Below are 22,684 nucleotides of genomic sequence, written 5' to 3'. Positions count from 1 at the left end.
ACAACCAAAATTTTGTGCAGCTCAAAAATCCTGGCAACGGAAAAACATGCCTCTGTGAATAATTGCGGACGTGTGCGGATGTCGGCCGACTCATACATGCATGTTTCATGGATATTACAGATGTTTAGCGAATATAAACCAAGTTTGTGTGCAATTCATACGCAAATCTTCCTAAATGCCAGTGGGACCGGGCCTTAAAGTTGTGTGTCATATTATTATACAGCAGGTTAGGGCATACCACAAACAATTTTGAATGCAGCCCTAGACATGAGCTTCCAGGCATGCACACAACAATACTCGGTACAGTCTATGCGCCAATGTCTTTGGTTATGCCAGCACTTTTACACAAAGATAAATTTATCTGTAAACATCTGACAACTGTACCATCAAATACATACATGCGTTTGAAGAGATTATGGATGTATATGATATTTCTAGAGGAGTTTTAAAGAGGTCAGTGGAAGGTGAGTCCCTGAATGCACCACTGCTCACACACACCTTTACTGCCTGGTCTGTTGAAGTTTACCTCACTACAATATGAGATCAGCCACAACTCACTACCCCGAAAATAATATAATCTGTGTTGTAATTTAATTTTAGTTTTCAATATAGCCTATCATCAAAATAACCTAGCAGAAAAATACACATTCATGCAGAAATTATTCATTTCAAGAGGCACTGATGAAAAAACAAAATTACGAGTATCTGTAAAAATAAAGGCAGATGCATGGTGTGCAGTCCAGTAATGGTCTAGTATACAACAGTGGAGCCAGACGGACCAACAGATAAGATGACAGTCGTTGTACAATGTACGTTGCACTCTATCAATGCTTGATCAAAAATTTTTTAGCATAATTAAAACTTTCCCGATAACTCAAAATGAGCTTTTACCACCTGTTACACCCCTAATAATACCCTGATTGGGGTTTTTGCACCACAAACATCGCCAATCAGTCAAAATTCTGTAATGGGAGATCAGCTTAATTGACAGTTTTTTCTCTTGTGCTAATGCATGTCTGCATCTCTTCTGTAGAAATGACAGGTGATCAAATGAGAGAGATTTTTGATGTGCTGATGTAAACATGTAAGAGCACATTGGGCCTCATTTATCAAACGAACGTACGTCAGAAAACGTGCATTCGACCATTTTTACGCAAACTTTGGTATTTATCAATTTGAACGTGAGCGGAGGCTAAGACGAATCTCACGACAGAGCTCACGTCTGGTCTGAGCTCGTGTACGCAAATCTGAAGTCTGTGGATCTGCAGCGCAGCACTACAAAATCTGTCTGAGTCTGAAAATAATTATGAAACAAACCTCAGCTGTCATCCAAGCATAAGCAGACACATGTTCAGAACAGTTCAAAACGGATTCTTAAAATGCATTAAACAACATTAATTTAAAAAAAGCCCATACAGCTATTTTTTCCTCTGTCTCTGTAAGGGTCAGGCTGGGGTCTCGTTGGCCTCCCCCAGTCTGCCTAATGCTGCGCATAAGTGCCGCAACACATTTTTGGTGGCCAGCTTTAAATCAGACCACTTTTCCTTGACCTAAATGCAAAGAATTCTTAATCAATTGCAGGCATAAGCTTTTAACTGTGGGTGCATAAAAGATTGATTCAAAATGATTAGGCATAGGTTAAGTCAAAGAATTCTTCAGACCTCAGCCAGAGTCCGTTCCTCTGCGGCAACGCTGTTGACCGCCTCTGTTACACTCTTCCACATGACATTTTTATGAGCGCCTTTGACTCCACTTTTCAGACTGCCAAAAAGTACAAGTTTGTTTTTCTCCACCTCCAGTGTTAGGATGCCGATTTTTTTCTTCTTCCCAGTGCTTCTTCTCTCCATGTTGAGCTCAGTGGACGAGGCTTCCGAACCATGAATATTTAAAGGTGTAACATGCTAATGACGATTAAATTCAGCTGCTGCATTTATCAAGAGCCAATCATTCGTATGCTGGGATTGGTCAAATACGAATGTTTCATAAATTACACGTGTGTCTTGTCGTCAGACCAGTTATGCGCTCAGATCTGTGCCTGTTTTTACGCAGTGTTGATAAATGAGGCCCATTGTATCTGTATCATGAACCATGAGAAAATAATGGAAAAAAACGAGGAGTTCAAAGTTTATATTGGACATCAGGAAACCAGAGGAATTTTAGAATACAGAAATGATGCTGTGCTAACAAACATATTCTTCTGGGGTTTACCTCCACATTACAGTTTCTGAAACTGTATGTGGCATTGAAATACCCATTTGCACTGTTGAGTTCTGGGAAAAGGGGGCAGGGTTGTAGGTCATGGTAAAGGAAAATAGTCCATCCACGTGTTTTTTTTTTGGGGGGGGGGGGGGGGTTGTGACAGGAGGCTACGTCTGTCATACTAAATAAAATGTAAAAAGTGTCTTCGGGTTGACAGGACCTTTTAAAGTATCTGGGATTAGTGGCAATGTGAATCAGTTTGAGTCTTAAACTGATCAACGGTGCACTCTGAATGAGCCTGTTGAAGTGGCAGGCAGAGAGAGAGTGAGCAAAAGAGAGACCCATGTGACATTCTCTGTGTCCTACGATTGGTTATGAGGCAAAGATCATGTACAACAGGGATTGAAAATAGACGTAACACTCTATAGTTTCAGAAAGTGGTCAGATGAAGTCTCTGACATTACGTTGCTGATCTATTAATAGAAGCATTACACACATCCATTGACTACAAGGGGTTAAATTAATTGGCAGTTATTTTGATAATTGATTAATCATTTCAAGTCTGTTTTTAATATCCATATTATCTCCTTTCAGCATTTTAAAAGCGATTAATATCTGGTTTCTTTACTCCTCTGACAATAAACTGTTAACTGTAAAATGTCATCAACCCATTTGAGGATATCATCTTGGGATTTGTAAAACACTAATGAATATTTTTCTCAATTTTTTTTTGATATGATAGACCAAGCAACTAATGGATTAATTCAGTAATCATCAGCAGATTAATTGATAATGAAAATATTTATTTGCAGACCTGTGAAATATGTTAGGATTTTATTTTCTGTCTTTTTGTGTCTCTAGAAGACACAAAGCTATGTGCAAGATTTTCTTCTGTATTGTTTTTCCATGATTGCCTTTTTAAGTTTAGGAAATTAGTATCCTTAAGTTGTGATTCATTTATATATGTGAAATAACCCATTTTTGTGACAAAATATTTCAATGCACAGTTGAAAGTTGGTGGAATTTATGGTTGTGATTTTCTGGTAAATTAACCAAAGGATAATGAACTAATTAGAAAATAATCAGTAGCATATTTTAAAAATAATCACTGGATTAATAAAATATTATTGGCAGATTAATCAATTTCAAGAATATTGATTAGTTGCAACCCGGGTCGACATAAAAGTACTAATAATATAAATATCAACCACAGATAAATTTTTAAAAGCTGATGTTTCATTGGACTGTTTGAAACCTAGCAGGTGATTGTGTGAATTCTCTTTTGTCATCTTTTTCCTGAGGTCACATAGTGTAGGAAATATGTCACATTTTACACAGAGTCCTACAGATGAACTTATATTACATTTCAGTTTTTCACCCTTCTGAACCCACCATCCTAAACACCAGGAGTTATGGGAAATCTCCGTATCTGACCCAATCCTCCCCCGAAGAACACTGGTTAATGTGCTCTTTTTTCTTCCTTTTTTGTGTATATTTCTCTGTTTTCTGTGTTTGATCTGTTTTTCTGCCATTCTGTGTTTGTCTTTTATGCCTGAGCACATTCATACTTTGAATGTTGGCGCAGGCAAATTGTTACTGTGCGTCTGATGAAGTGTGACATGAATAGTGCATAGATTTGTTTTATTTTGCGTCACAGTTAGCGCGCTTCTTCCAGGCAGCCAACACTTACAACGGATTTTATTTTTGTATTCCAAATGTGTGTGAGTAAGATCATCCAGTTTGCTGTAGAACTCAATGATTCAAATTGATTGGAGATTGGAGGATGGGTAAGAATCTGCATGTATATCTATTTTACATGTAACATTACAGTACTCCACTGAGTGTGTTGTGTTTCTGTTTCCAGCACTGCAGCATTCATTAGCATAGAAAACACTCTCCCCCAAGCTTGTAATTGAAATGCACCAAGTAATCAAACACTCCAATCATCAGAGAGTGAAGCAGGTTCGGTAAGTTAAAAGGATGTCAGTAAACATTTTGCCATGTCTTTGGTTAGCTGCTTCATTTCTATATTTAATAGACGTGTATTTGGTGTACACATGGATATTAAATAAAAATTTTGGTTGCGACTGGAAACGCGGACTGCAATAAAACCAGATTACTGGCATCCTGTAACTGTCTGTACTGTGGTAGCTGGCTGTTCATAGCACCAGTTAGCACCCGCATATGTTTGGATTCTCATTCACTTTGGTTCTGATTGAGAAGAGAAAAGACTTGTTAATTCATATCAGATTTTGGACTGTTTTTATTTGTACTTTTTTATGAAATGGAAACATCTTTCACCCACAGTAGACATAAACACCCAACACACTAAATCCACTGCTATTTTGCTTTTGGTCCCTTTGGTTGGTTTTCTCGACTGGATCCACACCAAACGATCCCTCTTCCTTCCCATCTTTCTTCTCTCCAGCACGTCATTCCATTCATGGTACAGTATTTCATACTTTTTGTGTGTAAACATTAATTTCACAAGTATTTTCCAATGTGTGATGAAGAGTTTGATTCAAGATACGTCAGATGGCTATGCTTTCATATTTCATGTTTAGTGAAACACAGTCAATGCAATTAGGTTTAGACATGATACAAAGTGTGCCAGGCAAGATAAATTAAATCCAACTATGTCAAGAGGTTTTCAACCAGGCCTGCTGGAACAGCGGTGAATTCCAGCTTTCAAAATACTTCTCTCTTCAAATCATCTAGTATTAAAAAGTGTGCAAACACCATAGCAGGGCTGGATCCAGAGTGAAAATCTGACAGATGCATTTTTGCCCAATGATAAAAATCGTACGTGTCTTGTTATTCAGTAATCTTCATTCTTTTATTTGTGTTCAAAGTACTGTCACACTTCTTTTAATATATTTATTATACTTCATGGACCATAGTGAACACTTCTTATTTGTATAAATATGATGTCCTAAAAAACAACACTATAACAAAAATTGACATGGTGGATCCTTGATCTCTGGACATAAATAGGAATATACAAAATCTGTAGTTTTTGTCAAAAGCCTTTCCTTTCAGACATTATTGGGATGTCTTTTCATATGAGGTCTGTGAGAAAAGTATCCAACCTTTTTATTTTATGCAAAAAATATATGGATTTGATTCATATGTTTTTACGTCAGCCAAGCTTGAACCTTCGTGCGCATGCGTGAGTTTTTCCACGCCTGTCGGTTGCTTTATTCACCTGTGGGCAGGCTTTGAGTGAGCACTGGTCCACCCCTCTCATCGTCGTTTCATTGCGAGGAAATGGCGGAATGATTTGGGCTTTTTTTCCATCAGAATTTTTTCAGAAACTGTTAGAGACAGGCAGCTGGAAACCATTCGAAAAATTTATCTGGCTTTCGGTGAAAATTTTACGGGCTTCACAGAGAATAAGGAGTGTTACTACAGCTTTAAGGATGGCCCACAATGGTGCACAGCTCGCCGCGCTCCGAGCCGCCATCGAGAGGCAGAAGCCACCACATCATTTCTAAACGGATGGCTGTGTGGAGCTGGGACCGTCGTGTGCAATTTGTCTGGTTATCACAAGAGCTGGACATCAGCCATTTTCCGTCAGATTTCACTTTTAACAAGAGATTTTGTCATGGAAAGCCGCGCAGAGGCTTCGCGCATCACGACCGATTCGCTGATGAAGCGAGACAAAGGAACACCTCCGTTTCGGAGTGTTAAAGGACAAGTTGGGACATGCCCAGCTCTCCACAATTTCTCTTATACTCATTCGACTGGTAAGCACTGAAAGCCGAGATAGGCATGTCCCAAGGAGGACGATTCTCGTTTCTTGACTGCAATAAGACATGAGTCCCAGTTAGTGACTTTAATCCACACAAAAGTGACTCACGGTATTTTAATGGCTTTGAGAGGAGTTAAGAAGCAGACTTGCTGTTTCTGAAGAGCAGCGAAACGAACCTAGTGGGTCGAAGCATTGCTTCAATGGTTCACGCTTCAAAGTGGAGTCACGCTGCAGAAACGGTTGATTACAGACCTGTTGCAGACCAAACCCTGAATATCTGACTTTATTTGTATGTCCGTATGACTCTGAAACTCAGAAAAATCCGTATAATTTATGGACAATCTGTATAGGTTGACATGTATGGTCGGAAAACCACCGAAAATGTAATTTCAGTCATCATAGAATGCCTTTCAAACACACTATTGTCTGAAAACTATTTATAAACCACTCAGCATTTCTTGCTGAAATAAGCGCCCAATTTTCCTTGTGCAACTTTTTTCCTGGATGCCATGATCATCGACTGGACTGGACTGACACTATGTTTGTTTTGATCCACCTGCATGGTGCATTGTGGGATCAAATCAAAAGCTTTGTTCACCACGGGGACACATTCGGCATTATTCGGGATTATTCAATTGTTTTTTGTGTTGTTTTTTGTGACTGATGCAACTGCATCAGTCCAAACCGGTCTGGATCCGGGCCTGTGTAGCACTTGCAAAAAATGTGATTTACTAACCCAGCAGACTGAACCCAGCAGACTGAAGATAGCATCTTTTGCAATTTGGGGTTTGTCCACCTGAGTGCACAAAATTGTGGGAGGGAACATGCAAATCGGTGATTTATCAAGGTTAAAAGGAAATTTAGTGACATCGTCTGTATTTTGCCATTATTTTGGCATTAACATATTGTGCATAACAGGCATCTGTTCCAGCAGCACAGAGGCTGCCACCTCCCCATACAGAAAATAAAAACACTATAATTCATTGTAAATGTTGGATATATTTAAAAAGTTAATGGTTTTCTTTGTGCTTGTTTCTTTAAGAATAAATGTCTCCATACGCAACACATGAATCGTAGTACATTTTGGTGCAACTCATGATCTGTCACTAATGTGCCATACAAACAAACAGACACATGCACACTTGTTTGGAATGATACACAGCTGCCTGTCCATTCTGCCACTGGACTGCACACAGACAACTGTGCACCCAGACAGCTCTGCATGCAACAGCTGTGGAATGCACAGCTATCTGTGTGCGGTCAAATACTTAGAATGTGGGCAGAACCCGCCTCGATTGGGTCATGCACACTAATGCAGTCCAAATGTAGTTTGAACACAGTATGAATACTTAGACTGCCATCAAATTGCAGTAAGAACAAGAAGAATACACATCGATTGTTGTACGGGTGCTGTTCGAGTACCACCCGAGGTCTGGGTGGAAGGCAGGAAAGGGGAGGAGTGTGGCAGAGTGAGCGCTGTGCTCTGCTATCTTTTGAAGACCTGCTGTGTCTCCCTGCTGGATTTCAAATGACATCCAACCTATGAATTGATGACAGTAACCCAGGGTCCACTGACAATCGCATCACTGTAGTGCATGTAAACATGTGGTCAGATCATTTGGGCCATCATTTGACTGACGTGCACACTTATTACCGGTGTGACAGTTGTAGCCAACACCACGAGATGCATCACAGAAGACCCATATGCATGAGAACTTGGATTACATGTATCAGGCCATATACTGCATATCATACGTAAACCTGAAAAGTGCCAAAGCAGGTGTTGACATGAAAGCATTACACAGCGGCTGCCCGCCCCCTCCCTCGCTCGAGCTTTCTCTCTCTTCCATTCTCGCATCCCCTCCCTCCATGACCTTTCTCTCTCCTGGACCTTAGCTCCATGAAGTGATCCCACCATGGTTCATGTGTGTGTCTTGGCAATCGCTTTAATGCTACACATAATGGACTCCTTGAACTTTGCAAACGGCTGTTACATGCCCTGATGCACAGTGTGGAGTCCCGCTGTCTGGCTGGATGCCACGCATTATGCTGCTGGTTGTTGCATCATATGGAATATTTATGTCGTAGTGGATGGCGCATTTGGCCTCAGTACTTGGCCAGTGTCACTATCTTACGTCACCCCAAGATCACATGGATTATAACACAGGCTACAGCCTGGCTGCACGCCAAGCAGTGGGAAGCACATCTGGAGCCATTCCAAAGGTGATTATTCTTTTTATTCATACTGTAATGGCTTGGTGAAACATTTGCACCATCATTTCTGCTGATGTGTTAGATGGTGTATCTGTCATATGTTTCTTATGCTGTTACAGCTACGATGACCATAATATTACAGATGCATTGTCTTACCCATGAGAGGGACTGACAGTGTATCTGTGATAATATGATTCTTATGGATGTAGCACCCCATCCAGATGTGCGCACTGCCCCACGGCTATCAGATGTTTTGACTCACAGCGACACATGGTGTTTTTGGTATGATTACGCAATGTTCACATCTACTTCACAATATGTATGCAACCCACAGAGTTTGCACAATACAATATTTCCTTTGCACATCCCGAATGGGGTGCACTGGGGGTGCAGTACGGGACATGCCAGCAGGATTTGACGTGCCTGACCAGTGGAAATGTCTCTTGAGCACAATCAGACTTACGAATGCTGTTTTGACACGTGAGAATATTTACAACGCAGCCAGAATGCAGTTAGAGGCCACCTCGACTGCTATTCTATATTTCTCTGCCCCAAATGCACCTTGAAAGTAGAGAGCATGTGCTCTACATTCAGGCTGGCCACACAACTTTGCCCGACTGTTTGGAGTGCACTCAGAATGTTGTCGGAGGTTTTCGAATGCACCCCGACTTTGCCCGAATGGAGGTTGAATTTTCATTCAGACAGCATTCTGGCTCATTCAGCCTCTAGTGTGATGGGGGTATAAGGAGAGACAGAGCATAGGGCAGATACTTGAATTTCATTTTGCAATTACGGCCATTAAGAAGTGCACAATTCTCATTTGCATACTGCTGTCTATGTCATGTTACGACTCGCTATCAAATCACCCGCAAAACTGTCTCCACCCCAATGTGCAGAAGATTGGTTGCCCACACATTTAGCACTCATTATCTGGGTCTGAATAAATCAGGTCCTAAGTGCTGAATTGAATTAAACATACTATCTGTAAGTCTTCATAGGCTTTCCCCTTTCCCACAAGGAATTGGTTGCATTCATAAAAACAAGCAATGACAAACACTTGACGTTCCCATATTTGATTTTTTGTGAGGGACAGCAGGGGTGGTGGCCAAGTGGTTCTTACGTTTGGTTTCAGTGTAGAAGGTTCCCAGTTCAAACATCATCCCAAATCAGTCCATTTCTCCATGTAATGTTGAGTTGCATCCAGAAGGGCAGAAGGCATGAAGCTTGTGCCAATTCAACATGCAGATTCTCCTTCGATCTGACTATATATAACACAATGTGAATGATAACACAAGAACTTTTTTCACTCATGGTTAGTGGTTGGGTGAAGCCATTTATTGTCAAACAACTGTGTTGACTCTTTAAATTATAATGACAACAGAAACTACCCAAATGACCCTGATCAAAAGTTTACATACCCCTTGCACTGTGCACAATTTCTACAATCACAGCCACAGAAGGCAGTAACTTCTTCTGGGTTGTCTGGGTGTCTTGGTGGCTTTCGTCGCTCTTCTCCTTCTTCCACAGTCATTCAGTTTTTGAGAACTGTCTACTCCGTGCAGAATTACCATAGAGTGCCATACTGTTTGTATTTCTTTGTAATTGACGTAAATAAAGTTCAAGACATATTCAGCTGCAGCTTTACCACCGGAGAGCCTCGTCTACAACTACCACGAAAGACTCCAAGCTGTCATTGATGTTAAAGGGGGCGATACACGGTATTAAGAACAGGGGTATGTAAACTTTTGATCAGAGTCTTTGGGTAGTTGTCATTATGATTTTAAAAAGAGTAAACATAGTTGTTTGACAATAAATGGCTTCACACAACCACTAACCATTAGTGAAAGAAAGTTTTTGTGAAGCCATTCATGTTTTCAGAGAAATGGCCAAAAAAAAATCGAAAAGTTTGCCGGAATATGTAAACTTTCGAGCACAGCTGTATATATATAAATTCACCCTATTTGAAACTCATACAGTGAGGCAAATAAGTATTTCACTCACTCTTGATTTTGCATCATGATTTTCCCACCTACAAAAAATGGAGACGTCTGTCATTTTTATCGTAAGTCCACTATGATAAAAATGACTAGAAACAGAATCTTAAAAAAAAAATCCAAAAAATCACTTTGTATGATTTTTAAATAATTAATTTGCATGTTACTGCATGAAATAAGTTTTTGATACAATAGAAAAACAGACTTTAATATTTAGTACAGAAACATTTGTTTGTAATTACAGTGGTCAGACTGTAGTTCCTGACCAAGTTTGCACACACTGCAGCAGGGATTTTGGTCCACTTGTCCATATAGATCTTCTCCAGATCTTTTAGATTTCAAGCTTCAGCTTCCTCCAAAACCTTTCTGTTGAGTTCAGGTCTGGAGACTGGCTAGACCACTCCAGGACCTTGAAATGCTTTTTACGGAGCCACTCCTTAGTTGCCCTGGCTGTGTGCTTCGGATTATTGTCATGCTGGAAGACCCAGCCATGACCCATCTTCAATGCTCTTACTGAGGGAAGGAGGTTGTTTGCCAAAATCTCATGCTACATGACCCCATCCATCCTCCCTTCAATACAGTGCAGTCGTCTTGTCCCCTTTGCAGCAAAGCACCCCCAGAGTATGATGTTTCCACCCCCATGCTTCATGGTTGGGATGGTGTTCTTGGGGTTGTTTTCATCCTCCAAACACGGCGAGTAGAGTTGATACCAAAAAGCTCTATTTTGGTCTCATATGACCACACGACCTTCTCCCATGCCTCCTCTGGATCATCCAGATGGTCACTCGTGAATTTCACACGGGCTTGGACATGTGCTGGCTTGAGCACAGGGACCTTGTGTGCCCTGCAGAATTTTAAACCATGATGGCATAGTGTGTTACTAATGTAATTTGCGACTGTGGTACAATGTGGTTTTCTGGATTTTTCTTTTTTTTAGATTCTGTCTCTTACAGTTGAAGTGTACCTACAATAACAATTACATACCCCTCCATTCTTTGTAGGTAGGAGACTTTCAAAATCAACAGGGTATCAAATACAGGGTGGGCCAATAAAATGTTACCACTTTTTGATTGTACATGTTTTTGAAATGAGAACTTATTCAAAAAAAATATTTACAGACTTGTAACAGGAGCATCAAATTAACATTTGATACCAAATGTTTCTCACTTTGTCTCTTGTTTTCTGCTCAGTTCAATAACTGATGATATGTTAAATCCACGCTCCTCTTCTTTGGATTACAGCTGAAATTTGGAGAATCCCTCTTGAGATGTGTGGCAGTGTCATCACAAACTTCAATGTGCGTGTTGCAGCTGTAATCCAAAGAAGGGGCGCGTGGATTGAACATGTCATCAATTGAACTGTGCGGAAAACAAGAGACAAAGTGGGAAACCTTTGGTATCAAATGTTAATTTTATGCTTCTGTTACAAGTCTGTAAATAAAATTTTAGAATAAGTTCTCATTTCAAAAACTTGTGTACGATCAAAAAGTGGTAACATTTTATTGGCCCACCCTGTACGTAATTGCCTCCCTGTATATCACTTTTCTTACTCGTTGCCATGACTGAGAAGTGTTACTGTGCACACTTTAATACTCCCAAGCATGCTATAACACAATCCATAACCTCATTTGTCACTGGAAATCTGTATATCAAAGCTCTGCACACTTAAGGTTTGGTGGAACGTAAATAATGTGAAGTAATTAGGCAATGCGACACAAAGAAATTGAATATTGGGAACCTTTTAGAGCACTTTTTTCACCACTTGCGAATAAATGTCTGAACGATTTGGATCTTTGCTGCATCAATTTTTTTCCAGAAACTGTAAGAGACCTCCAGGTGGACACCGTTCGAAAAATTAATATGGCTTTCAGGGACGATTTTATGGGGATTAAACAGATTAAGGAGTGTTACTGCCCCTTCAAGGATGGCCCACAACTGCTGAGAGCGCAGCGCGCTCCCAGCGCCGATGGACAGGCTGACACCCTGCACAAACAACTAGATCATTTCCAACGTGAAAGCTTCGTTGATCCGGGACCTCGTCTGACTTTCACAAAAAGGCAGAAGATGTGGACATCAGCACTTTTTCCGGCACATTCCACCGTTACAGGAGTTTTTTTTCATGGAAAAAGAAGCCGAGGGACGCGCCGCGGAGCCGTTCATTACGCGGGACAAAACCACCTCGGTGTTGGTCTCACAGGACGGCTTAAAGGTGGATTTCAGACGGATTCCGGTTGCTTTCCAGTAGTGTGAATATCCGATTGTGATTGTGCATGAGCTGAACATGCCAGAACATGTCCTGTGAGGCTTCATCATGGCGTTTCTTTTCGCCATGCAGCTCCGCCGCGACACGCGGAATTCCTCCGCCTTTGTTCCTCTTTCCATGACAAAAACTCCTGTAACAGTGAAATGTGCCGTTCATTTCTAAACTGGACGCTGTCTTGATCCGGTATGTCCTCTGACTAGCACAGGAATTGTGAAAAGACGTGGACATCAGCACTTTTTTGGCACATTCCACCGTTACATGAGTTTTTTTTCATGGAAAAAGAAGCCGAGGGACGCGCCACCGTGCCGCTCTTGATGCGGCACAAAACCACCTCGGTGTTGGTCTCTCAGGACAGCTTTCAGACGGATTCCGGTTGCTTTTCTGTTGTGTGAATATCCGAGAAATTGAGCTTGAGCTGGACAAGCAACAACATGTCCTATGAGGCTTCATCACGGCGTTTCTTTGCACCGAGCGGCTGCACCACGACGCGCCGAACTCCTCCGCACGTCTGTCTTAATGTGCCGAAAAAGTGCTGATGTCCACGTCTTTTCACAATTCCTGTGCTAGTCAGAGGACATACCAGATCAAGACAGCGTCCAGTTTAGAAATGAACGGCACATTTCACTGTTACAGGAGTTTGTGCCATGGAAAGAGGAACAAAGGCGGAGGAATTCCGCGCGTCGTGGCGGAGCTGCATGGCGAAAAGAAACGCCGTGATGTTCTGGCATGTCCAGCTCATCCACAATCACAATCTGATATTCACACGACTGGAAAGCAACAGGAATCCGTCTGAAATCCACCTTTAAGCCGTCCTGTGAGACCAACACCGAGGTGGTTTTGTCCCGCGTAATGAACGGCTCCGTGGCTCTTTTTCCATGAAAAAAAAACTCCTGTAACGGTGGAATGTGCCGGAAAAAGTGCTGATGTCCACATCTTCTGCCTTTTTGTGAAAGTCAGACGAGGTTCCGGATCAACAAAGCTTTCACCGCCAACGGATCTGGAACACCCCGGAGCCGCCAAGTCCTGAGTCCCCAGGTGGTCACCGTCTCCAGCTGTCAGATCGGGTACTGCTGGCAGGAAACAGAAACAGTTAATAGTGGCTGTATGTGTACACACCCAGTAAAACAGTCAGCAGGTAATTCCTTTTGGAGAAAACACCACCTCCTGATCTCACTACTTCCTTGAGTTATACGTGCAGACTCCACTCAGCGAGTGTAAGACTGTAGAGCGGGAACGCCAACTCTTACCAACTCCCTCCAACTCGGCAGACAGTGGATAGAGCTGCAAACTCAAAAGCACAGTTCAACAGCTACCAGCTCAGATGCAAAATACGTCACAACTTAGCTTAGCTGAATTACACACAACGGCTGAGTGTCTACCTGAAGGGTTTGACGATTTCTCGGCAAAGATGTGGTGTCTTCTCCAGGCTTTTATGGGTGAGGTGTGATGAGGTGATAAGTGACAGCTGTCAACTTGAAGTTCCTGGCGGTGGCTGCGCCCTCTGGTGCCTGAAGCCCGCCTACAGGCAGGGAGCCCTCTGGCGTTGGGCCAGCAGTACCTCCTCTTCGGGCGGCCCACACAACAGGACCCCCCCCCTCAACGGGCGCCTCCTGCCGATGGCTTTGGCACGAAGCTGATGGCGCAGCAAAAGCGCCACCGTGTTGAAGCCTCACAGGACATGTCATTCGGAAGATTCAGATGGCTTTCGGTGGCTTTTCAGTCGTGTTACTATCCAAGAAATTGTGGACGAGGTGAGCATGTCACAACATGTCCTGTAAGGCTTCAACACGGAGGCGCTTTTGCCGCACCATCAGCTTCGTGCCGATGAATTTTGCTGCAACTCTTTTCATGGCAAAATCTTCTGTCACAGTGGAATGTGCCGAAAAGTGCTGATGTCCACCTCTTCCACAATTTCTCGGATAGTCACACGACAGTCCCACATCACCACAGCGTTCACTTTGGAAATGATCTGGTCATTTCAGCATGTTGATGGCCAACCGGAGCGTGGCTCGCTCTCCACCGTTGTGCGGCCGTCTTTAAACCGGTTGTACCGCTCCTTAATCTGTGTGATGCTCATAGCATCGTCACCGAAAGCCGTCTGAATAATCCAAATGGGTTCCACCTGGCTGTCACCCAGTTTCTGGCAAAATTTGATGCAGTCACACTGCTCCAGTCGTTCCGCCATTTCCTCGCAAAGAAAAAACGATGAGAGACTCCACCCATCCTCACACAAAGGCTGCTTACAAGCAAATGACGCAATCGACAGGCGTGAAAAAACTCATGCATGCGCACGAAGGTTCAAGGTTGGCTCATGCAAGCACACGTGATTCAAATCCATCAGGTTTTTGAAAAAAATACAAAGGTCAGATACTTTTCTAACAGACCTCGTATTAGTGATTGTGTGGTACGGGATTTATATTTTATTGGTTCATCCATGATCAATTATCATGTTTGTTTGTGATTACTTTCTTAGATGAATAATAGTAATTATCTTCTTTTTTTCTTTTTTTTTATGTTCATGTATATATCACTTTCACAACAACTACAATGACTGTTTTTAATCACTGAGTTGCATTTGCTTGATTTATCTTGTACTGACTCTGGTAATGTTAAAGGGCTTAAATATTTTTGTTTGTATTTCCAAATAACTTGATAAAATTTAAACTGCTAGTGGTGAAAAAAGTGGTCTAAAAGGTTCCTAATCAATTTCTTTGTGTCACATTGCCTAATTACTTCACATTATTTATGTTCCACCAAACCTTAAGTGTGCAGAGCTTTGATATATAGATTTCCAGTGACAAATGAGGTTATGAATTGTGTTATAACATGCTTGGGAGTATGAAAGTGTGCACAGTAACACTTCTCAGTCATGGCAACGAGTAAGAAAAGTGATATACAGGGAGGCAATTACGTACAGGGTGGGCCAATAAAATGTTACCACTTTTTGGTACGATGAGAGACGACGAGAGACTCAACCCATCCTCACACAAAGGCTGCTTACAAGCAAATGACGCATTCGACAAGCGTGAAAAAACTCACGCATGCACACGAAGGTTCAAGGTTGGCTCATGCAAGCACACGTGATTCAAATCCATCAGGTTTTTGAAAAAATAAAAAGGTCAGATACTTTTCTAACAGACCTTGTATATTGAATTTTTCAGCTATATTGACGTTTTCAGCTAAATTAGTGATTAAACATAATGAAAAGCTAAATAGAATATACATATTTTATATTTTACAGACATCATATTCAAATGTGCTAAAATTTGTATAAGTACAACACAGATCAAAATATTAGTGGCACCTAATTTAGTACTATCAACCAAAAATGCACATTATTAGTTATAGATAGGGGTTACACTTTGGGCGTTCCTCGCAAACTGACTCACCAACTATACATTGTTAATCATAGGAAACTGAAGCCGTATGTATACAATACACATTGCACTAACTCCATAACGTGATTAGTTTCCAAAATAGGTTAATTTGAAGGAGCGAGTGCTTACATGACCACTATTGATAAATGTAAATTTTGGTTTGGGTGTAAAAACATGATAACTCACAAAAGGGTACTACCTCTACATTGCTATCATACTTTTTCATAAACTAGGCATATATATATATACTGTATATATATATATATAGCCAAAAATTACAATGAGTATTGCTGTCCTCATTTGTACCGACGGTCCACCCCCAGCTTGTGGACTAATGGAAGCACGCAAGGAGGCAGAGATAGAATATAGTGTGCTACTGTAATTTTGCAGCAATGCAAGGAATCATCGCATGCCCTCTGACCTGACCTGTAATTTTTTACAGGGCTTTGGCATTGTTTGGACTGAAGAGACTTTTTGCGACACCAACATGAAATTCTCATTTTAAAAGTCAAACTGCCACATAGATTGAGAGAGATTGCAATCAATACAAAAGTACAGCATCTGAAGACACTCTCCCTTGGAACCTTCCAGCCAAACTGGGCAAAATCTGTTCACCCTTGTCCAAGTTATTGTCTGCACAGGCACACGCATAACACAGTTCTGTATTCCTACATGGCACCTAAATGTAAAATTCCAAGATGGTTCATGACTTATAGTAAGTGCAAAAGGGGCTGTAGTTGTCTACTGGCACAATAACCCAGTTTTTTTTTCTCTTCCCACTGCTCAGACTACAGTGAACATGACTGTGAGTGAAGGATTGCAAACAGCCCTTGACTAAAACAAATAATGGAAGTAATATTTGCATTGCTGTTATTCTGCGTAAATGTCTGTAAGAAAAAATGGCAAAACCAAACTTTGACTTAATCACTAATCAAATGCTCCAAACTAAGGTATACATACAACCAACATCACATTTGTAAGACCAGCTCTCTGCTTTGTGAACTATTGGTTTGGGTTCAAAATTTTGGTTGGTGAATTTGACAGAGGTTTGGATTTTGTGCCAGGCCACGCAGTGCACTTTGCTGTAGAGTCTGGCACGCTGTAATATCTGTAAGCTCTGTGTGGCTTCAAGTCTTCTGCATGTTTTAGTACTAAGCTGCTATGTGCTGTTAAGATATCTTTAGTCTCTTAAGGTATTTTAAGTTAAGCACAGACATACTGTAGAAATGTAGTATTTTTTGAACATGAATTTGCAGTACTTCTTAGCAAAGAATGACTCACCTGGCTCATGTCACCCGTCAAACAGCCCTCGCTGCTCCTCCAGAGAGGATCAGGACCCTTTGATGTTAAGAGTTTTTAATTCACTCCATCCCTTCTTTTCCTGTGCTGCCATTTCTATTGGTGTACGTCATGCATGAACTTCGTAACTCATTTGGCTTTCTCCCTCTGTCTTTCTCCTTTCTTTGTTGTTCTTCCACTCCCTTGTCACTATTCTTTTCTTTGCTAATACTCTTTATCTTTCTACTGCCATGGCTTTTCCATGTATTTATTTTGTCATATCTGACTGTTACTCCATCGTAATATTTTCCCATTTGGTCATTTCATCCACATTTCAATCACACCCATTTCTGATACCTCCTCCCCTTATCGCCCTGAAATTTCTTTTTCATGACACTGCTCCTCCTACTTCACACTCCTCACACTCCTCTTCTATTTGTTTCTTTTCCCTTTATATGTCACATTATCTTCTGGCCATCTCCTTTACAACTCTTCCCATCGCTCACTGAATGGCCTCTCTTCTACGACCATCTCTCCCTGCACCCACTCCTCTTCCCCCTCCCCTCTCTCTCTATCTCGCTAGGAGGACCAGCTTTCCTCCCTGGGTTCTGCAGACCCCGGTGTGAAAACTGAAGGTGGAGTGGGAGGTGGTGGAGGAGGAAGAGGAGGAGCAGTAACCAACGATCAGGACCTCAGATTCTCTTCCACTGGCATTTCCTCTGACAGCTCACCCCACAATGGAGTCCTCCCACAAAGCCTAGGCCCTCCCTCTCTACCCACTCCACATCAACATCCTAGTCAGAATGGAGAGCTCCGTGGCAACCAAACATCCTCCCCCGTGACAACATCACAGACAACCAGACCCACAGCAGTGGCAACGGCAGGCATAGCAGAAGAAGGGGGAGTAGGTCAAACACAACAATAGACCAAATCAGAGAGAGATGACACAACCAAATCAAACTGTCTTTGTCTTTTCCTATTTAGGAAGATAATGCTTTGAACAAAATTTGGCATAGGTATTCCTTTTACCCCGGCATGAGAGAGAAGAAAGAGGAGGAAGAGTAAACATACAGCTACTGCACAGTGCATTACATACAAACACACAACACAAAGGGCTCTTCAACGGACACTTGTTCTCTTGAAGCTCTTGTCGAGCTTCAGTCAGTATCAGTCTTGCAGGACAAGATAATGATACTTTATCACATACCATAAGCTGTTTGAATCTGTCAAACAGAGCTTTTGACACACAAGTGCATACTTGTCACACCAAGCCGATGTATGAACACCTGCTTTGTGAACTCATTGCCTGTCTGTTGCTCCATGGAACATAAATGCAGGCTAAAGGAGAAGAACTATAGAATGACTTTCACTCCAAAGACTTTACAGTAGCCATTGCAAAGAAGTGCTATGAGACAGCTTGTAGTATTGCTTGACTCTCATGGATATAGGTGCATTAATTATACCTAACCTGAATATGCCAGGCTGTGAAGTGTTTAGACAGAGATGCGGCAATGTAGTCTGGCTTTTTTTAGTGCCTTTCAGTGTTGTTTAACAGGGTTTTCTAATAGATTATAGAGGTAACAGCGGGGCTTCGCTAGTCTCAGAAAAACGGACTGAAAGAAATCATTCCCTGCTGGGTTTTATGAAACAAATGGATGGAAGGTGAGCAAACTTTTGGGGAACTTTTTTTAATCGAAAGGACTTCTTTGTTTTTTGGGCTGAGCTCGTGCAATTTTTTTCTCTTCTCAATCTCAGAACTGACATGTGATAAGCTGGTGCTAAACACAAACAAATGGTGCCATTTTCAAGTCTTTGTCCACCATAACACTGCCTCCTTCAAGATTCACCCACTGTCTTTCACTCTATTAGACAGTTTGACGGGACATTTTGCCTGATATGTTTTATGTGTATGTGTTCTTTGTGTATTTTTTTATGTTCTTACGTCTAAATGAGGTTTCCATATCTGTGTTTCAGAAACGCCTTCCTCCAATCTCTGGTTTTAGTTGTAGGTAATTAAAAGCACTTCACCAAAACAATAGAGTGGCTGAAATCAATGGATCACCTGGGTTATATCGGAATTTGCACAGCCCACTTCTCCAAATACAAAACACACTTTACAAGAAACACTGCAGTTTTCATACTTGAATGAAGGAGCTTTAATTCAAAGAGATGAATTGCGTTCTAAAGGTTTCTTTTCTTTGTAAAGTGTTGGTCCATTTTTGTTTAGATACAGCTGATGATGGTTTTGTTTTGGGTTTTATTTGTGGAATAATATTTTCCATGTGGCTGTCATTTTTCATGCATAAGTAAAATAATTCCACCCAAAACTAGAGATACACATTATCTATTTTTAGTAAATATTTTAGTTATTTGCGCCAATTTTATTGCAGTTTCATTTTCTTTAAATAGTCATTTTGTTATAAAAGCAAAGTGTCACAAATATAACAACAAGTAATCTATTTCAGTTGTCAATTTTGGTCTGATTTCTGACTCGGGTTTTGACACGAAGTGCCTGGCATATACAGAATATCAACATCCTGAAGCCAGTTGGCTGGCTATTTCCCAACCAAATGTATCTTACAAACCTTTGTGTAAAACACTGAGCTTAAAAAAGCATGCTTCATCTCATATTTGAAATTTCAAATATTTCAAAATGAATTACTTATCATGTCAGGAAAATGGCCTTGATTTCTAAAAATATTCAGTAGCACATTAAGAAAAAATAAGGTGATGTAAGTCTTTAAGGATTACATTCTTAAAACCAGTCTTCAGTTTGTTCCATGTCAAATGCAGAATATCAGTCATGTCTGTAATGTGTTGTTCCATATTCCTTCATATTTGTCAACAAATTGTCCGTTGTAAGGTTTGTCTGAATGTAAATTTATTTTTTGTCTCTGTAGCCTCACTTAAGTGATGCTTTGCAGTAACTCAGAGTGGTTTTATTCATTTATGCATTTATTTATTTGAACATGCAGGTGAAACCAAGACGAATTGATGAGCTTTGCGTCGGCTTTGTGTCGGCCGTTTACTTACTATTTTTAAATTCTTCCTAAAACAAATTGCTCACTGCTCTTTCCGAAGTCAAAATGGTCATTGATGGATAGGCTTAGCTGTGAGCATTTTATATTGATAACGTTGGCAGGGAGAGATAATCTCCTTTGCACACAGCTTGTAAGTACTTTTTCTCGTGTGAAATCACATATGCGAAGATGAATGTTGGATTCAAAGTGGGCCAAGTTTGAACATCAGTTTCTGGTTGATAAATTAATACTGCTGTGAAAATACCTCAGTGACATTAAATGAGAGACTCAGGTAAAGGAGCAGTTTCCTCAGAGCTGAACACAAAACTACATGAAAAAAAGAGAGTCCAGCTTTGGAAAGACTGCCGCCACATACTCAACTTCCCGCCTAGCTATGCTTCAATAGCACCTGATCAAGCACCTCCCCCGTTTGTTCTCTCTCTGTCTCCCTTTTTTCTCCCCCTAGCCACTCTCAAAGCTTCATGGAGGACAATGTGGAACCTAATTGGCTGATGCACCGTCGGCAGTCCGCAGGGTGGTACGGCCAAATGTCCAGAGCACTCTCTCGTGATGCGATTGGCTGACAAAGGGAGAACTTGGGGCATTGGTCCCATTCTCTTTTCTCAAAGGATGGTGCAGAGCCCCAGCGGACCATGTAAGGAAATGCTGGGATTCTTACTTTACTTGGGGTCTCTCTCTCTGATTTGATAACAGGATTTTTATGTGTTTGGCGCCTCATAGGTTGGATCATTTATTTTATTTTTTAAAGGTGGGCTGAACATATATTTTGGTGTTTGTCGGCCTGCCAGGCATGCAAAGAACAGCTATGCAGTCTGATCAAACAGCAGAATGGAAGAACACAAAGGCCACGGAGGGCTGAAAATGAGAGAGAGGTGTACTATGGGTAAGATGAGTTACAAAGGTGCTTGACTTCTCTTGAATTTTCAGTCAAAGCTGATTTACCTTAAAAGCATTTATTTAACTTTTTCTCTCTTATAGTCTTTTCAAATTACCTTTTTAACTCATCACCATCTCGTCGCTCTGATTATTTAACCGCATCATTTTAATCCACTTTAAGACCCTATTGATCTCTTTTACATTTCAACAATTTCTCACTTCTTCATTTTAGTTTGTCCATATGAATCTCTTTCAGACTTTGATTTAAGGGAAACTAAATATGCACAGCCTATACAAGTGACACTGCTTCAAAACACAAGTCCTGCTTCAGTGAAGACTTTGAAATAATGGACAGAATGTTACTATTTATATTTCTATAATACTGCTTATTCTTACAATAATGCAAAAAAAAAAAAAAACTGTCAGATATCTTCCGGATCAGATATTTATTTATTGACATAGATAGACATGTCTATCTAATGAAAGTTCATAAATAATTCATTTTATATGAAGAGAGTTTTCTTACTGAGACAATCTTGTGGAGAGAATCGCCGCCCTCAGACTGCGATGAAAAAGGACGAGCTTGTGTTTTACCTACTCCCCAATGACAGTTTGCACATGGCTGCGACCTGTGCCCGCCTTCCTTCGTGGCTATAACCGTTTTAAGAGCGGGAGGGGGAAAAAAGTGGATGGATTGTTCTCATCCCGTAATCGCCATGGAGCTCTCCATTTGTGGACGATGTGAAAGTCGCCGGAGGAGGACGTTCTTACCGATGATGTTTTGTACTCTGCTTTAACTATGTGTCTGTCGGGTTTAACAGAGCAGAGGATGAACTCTTGGTTTCTGAGTTGGTGGCTGAGTTTGGCACAATTCATCAGTCAAAATTGCTGTAAAACTCCCCTGTTTCTTTCTTCGGATGGACTCCACTGACACCAGTCTGAGTTGAAATCCCTGCCATTTCCACCTGTCACTGAAAAGAGGACAGAGAGAGATATGTTAGAGGTTCTGCTGAATTGGGTGAATGTGTTTGTATATAAGTGTGTGTACGGGGTAAATCTTTGTGTATATACTGGATAAATGTGTATATATGGTATGTCTATATGTATATACTGATTGTTTGTATATGCAGAGTGTACAGTTATTTCCTCTAATGTTTCTCTCTCTTTCTATGACTAGGTCTTCTCACGTTGCCAACACTGCAGGATGGAAAGGTTTTTAAACGTACCGACGGCTTATAGAGGCACTTTCTGTGCAGACTAACAATATCAGCCGGGTCTGTCACTTATAGCTGCATTCTTGAAGTAACTGACATAATCTTAAGCTTGCACTCATTTTCTGACCAACTAAAACACTTTTCTAAGCAGATTTGGGTGACCAAGCTATCTTTGTACATATATAGAATAAGATATTAAAAAATCCCTCCCCCCCCCAAGAAAACCCCATCTGCATTTATTTGAAATTGTTGACCTGTTTTGAGTTCTTGAATATCTAATTTTTACTTTAGGTTCCTATGGTATATGTTTGCAGTGGTTGTCATTCAGAGTTATATATTTATTCTGACAACCCTTATATATTAATTGAAATTTTGTTCCCCAAATTCTGCCTCTCGTGGAGCCTTCTAGCCTTTTTTAAAGATTTGGTTAGATTGGTAAATCCTTCCGTGAAAGTAGACTGTCATTACTTAACATTGC

At 41.0% G+C, this 22,684-nt stretch overlaps 1 protein-coding gene across 14 annotated transcripts in view; it reads left to right on the top strand.

Moving 5' to 3' along the window:
* syngap1b (synaptic Ras GTPase activating protein 1b) overlaps positions 1-22,132 on the top strand; it is a 640,555-nt gene extending 618,423 nt beyond the window's left edge. For 10 of the 14 annotated variants that reach the window (XM_034174257.1, XM_034174256.1, XM_034174266.1 and 7 more), the window contains one exon: positions 17,659-19,247. In XM_034174257.1, the coding sequence (XP_034030148.1) occupies positions 17,659-18,000 (342 nt within the window). In that variant the 3' untranslated portion in view covers positions 18,001-19,247. Of the gene's footprint in view, positions 1-4,063; positions 4,691-17,658; positions 19,248-20,561 lie in introns of those variants that run through there. The other 4 variants (XM_034174268.1, XM_034174258.1, XM_034174261.1 and 1 more) reach the window with 3 other exon arrangements.
* Positions 22,133-22,684: the final 552 nt, after the last annotated feature.

This window comes from Thalassophryne amazonica, chromosome 7 (genome assembly GCF_902500255.1).
Source record: "Thalassophryne amazonica chromosome 7, fThaAma1.1, whole genome shotgun sequence".
Taxonomy (NCBI): Eukaryota; Metazoa; Chordata; class Actinopteri; order Batrachoidiformes; family Batrachoididae; genus Thalassophryne; species Thalassophryne amazonica.
This window is presented reverse-complemented; position numbering and strand designations above follow the sequence as displayed.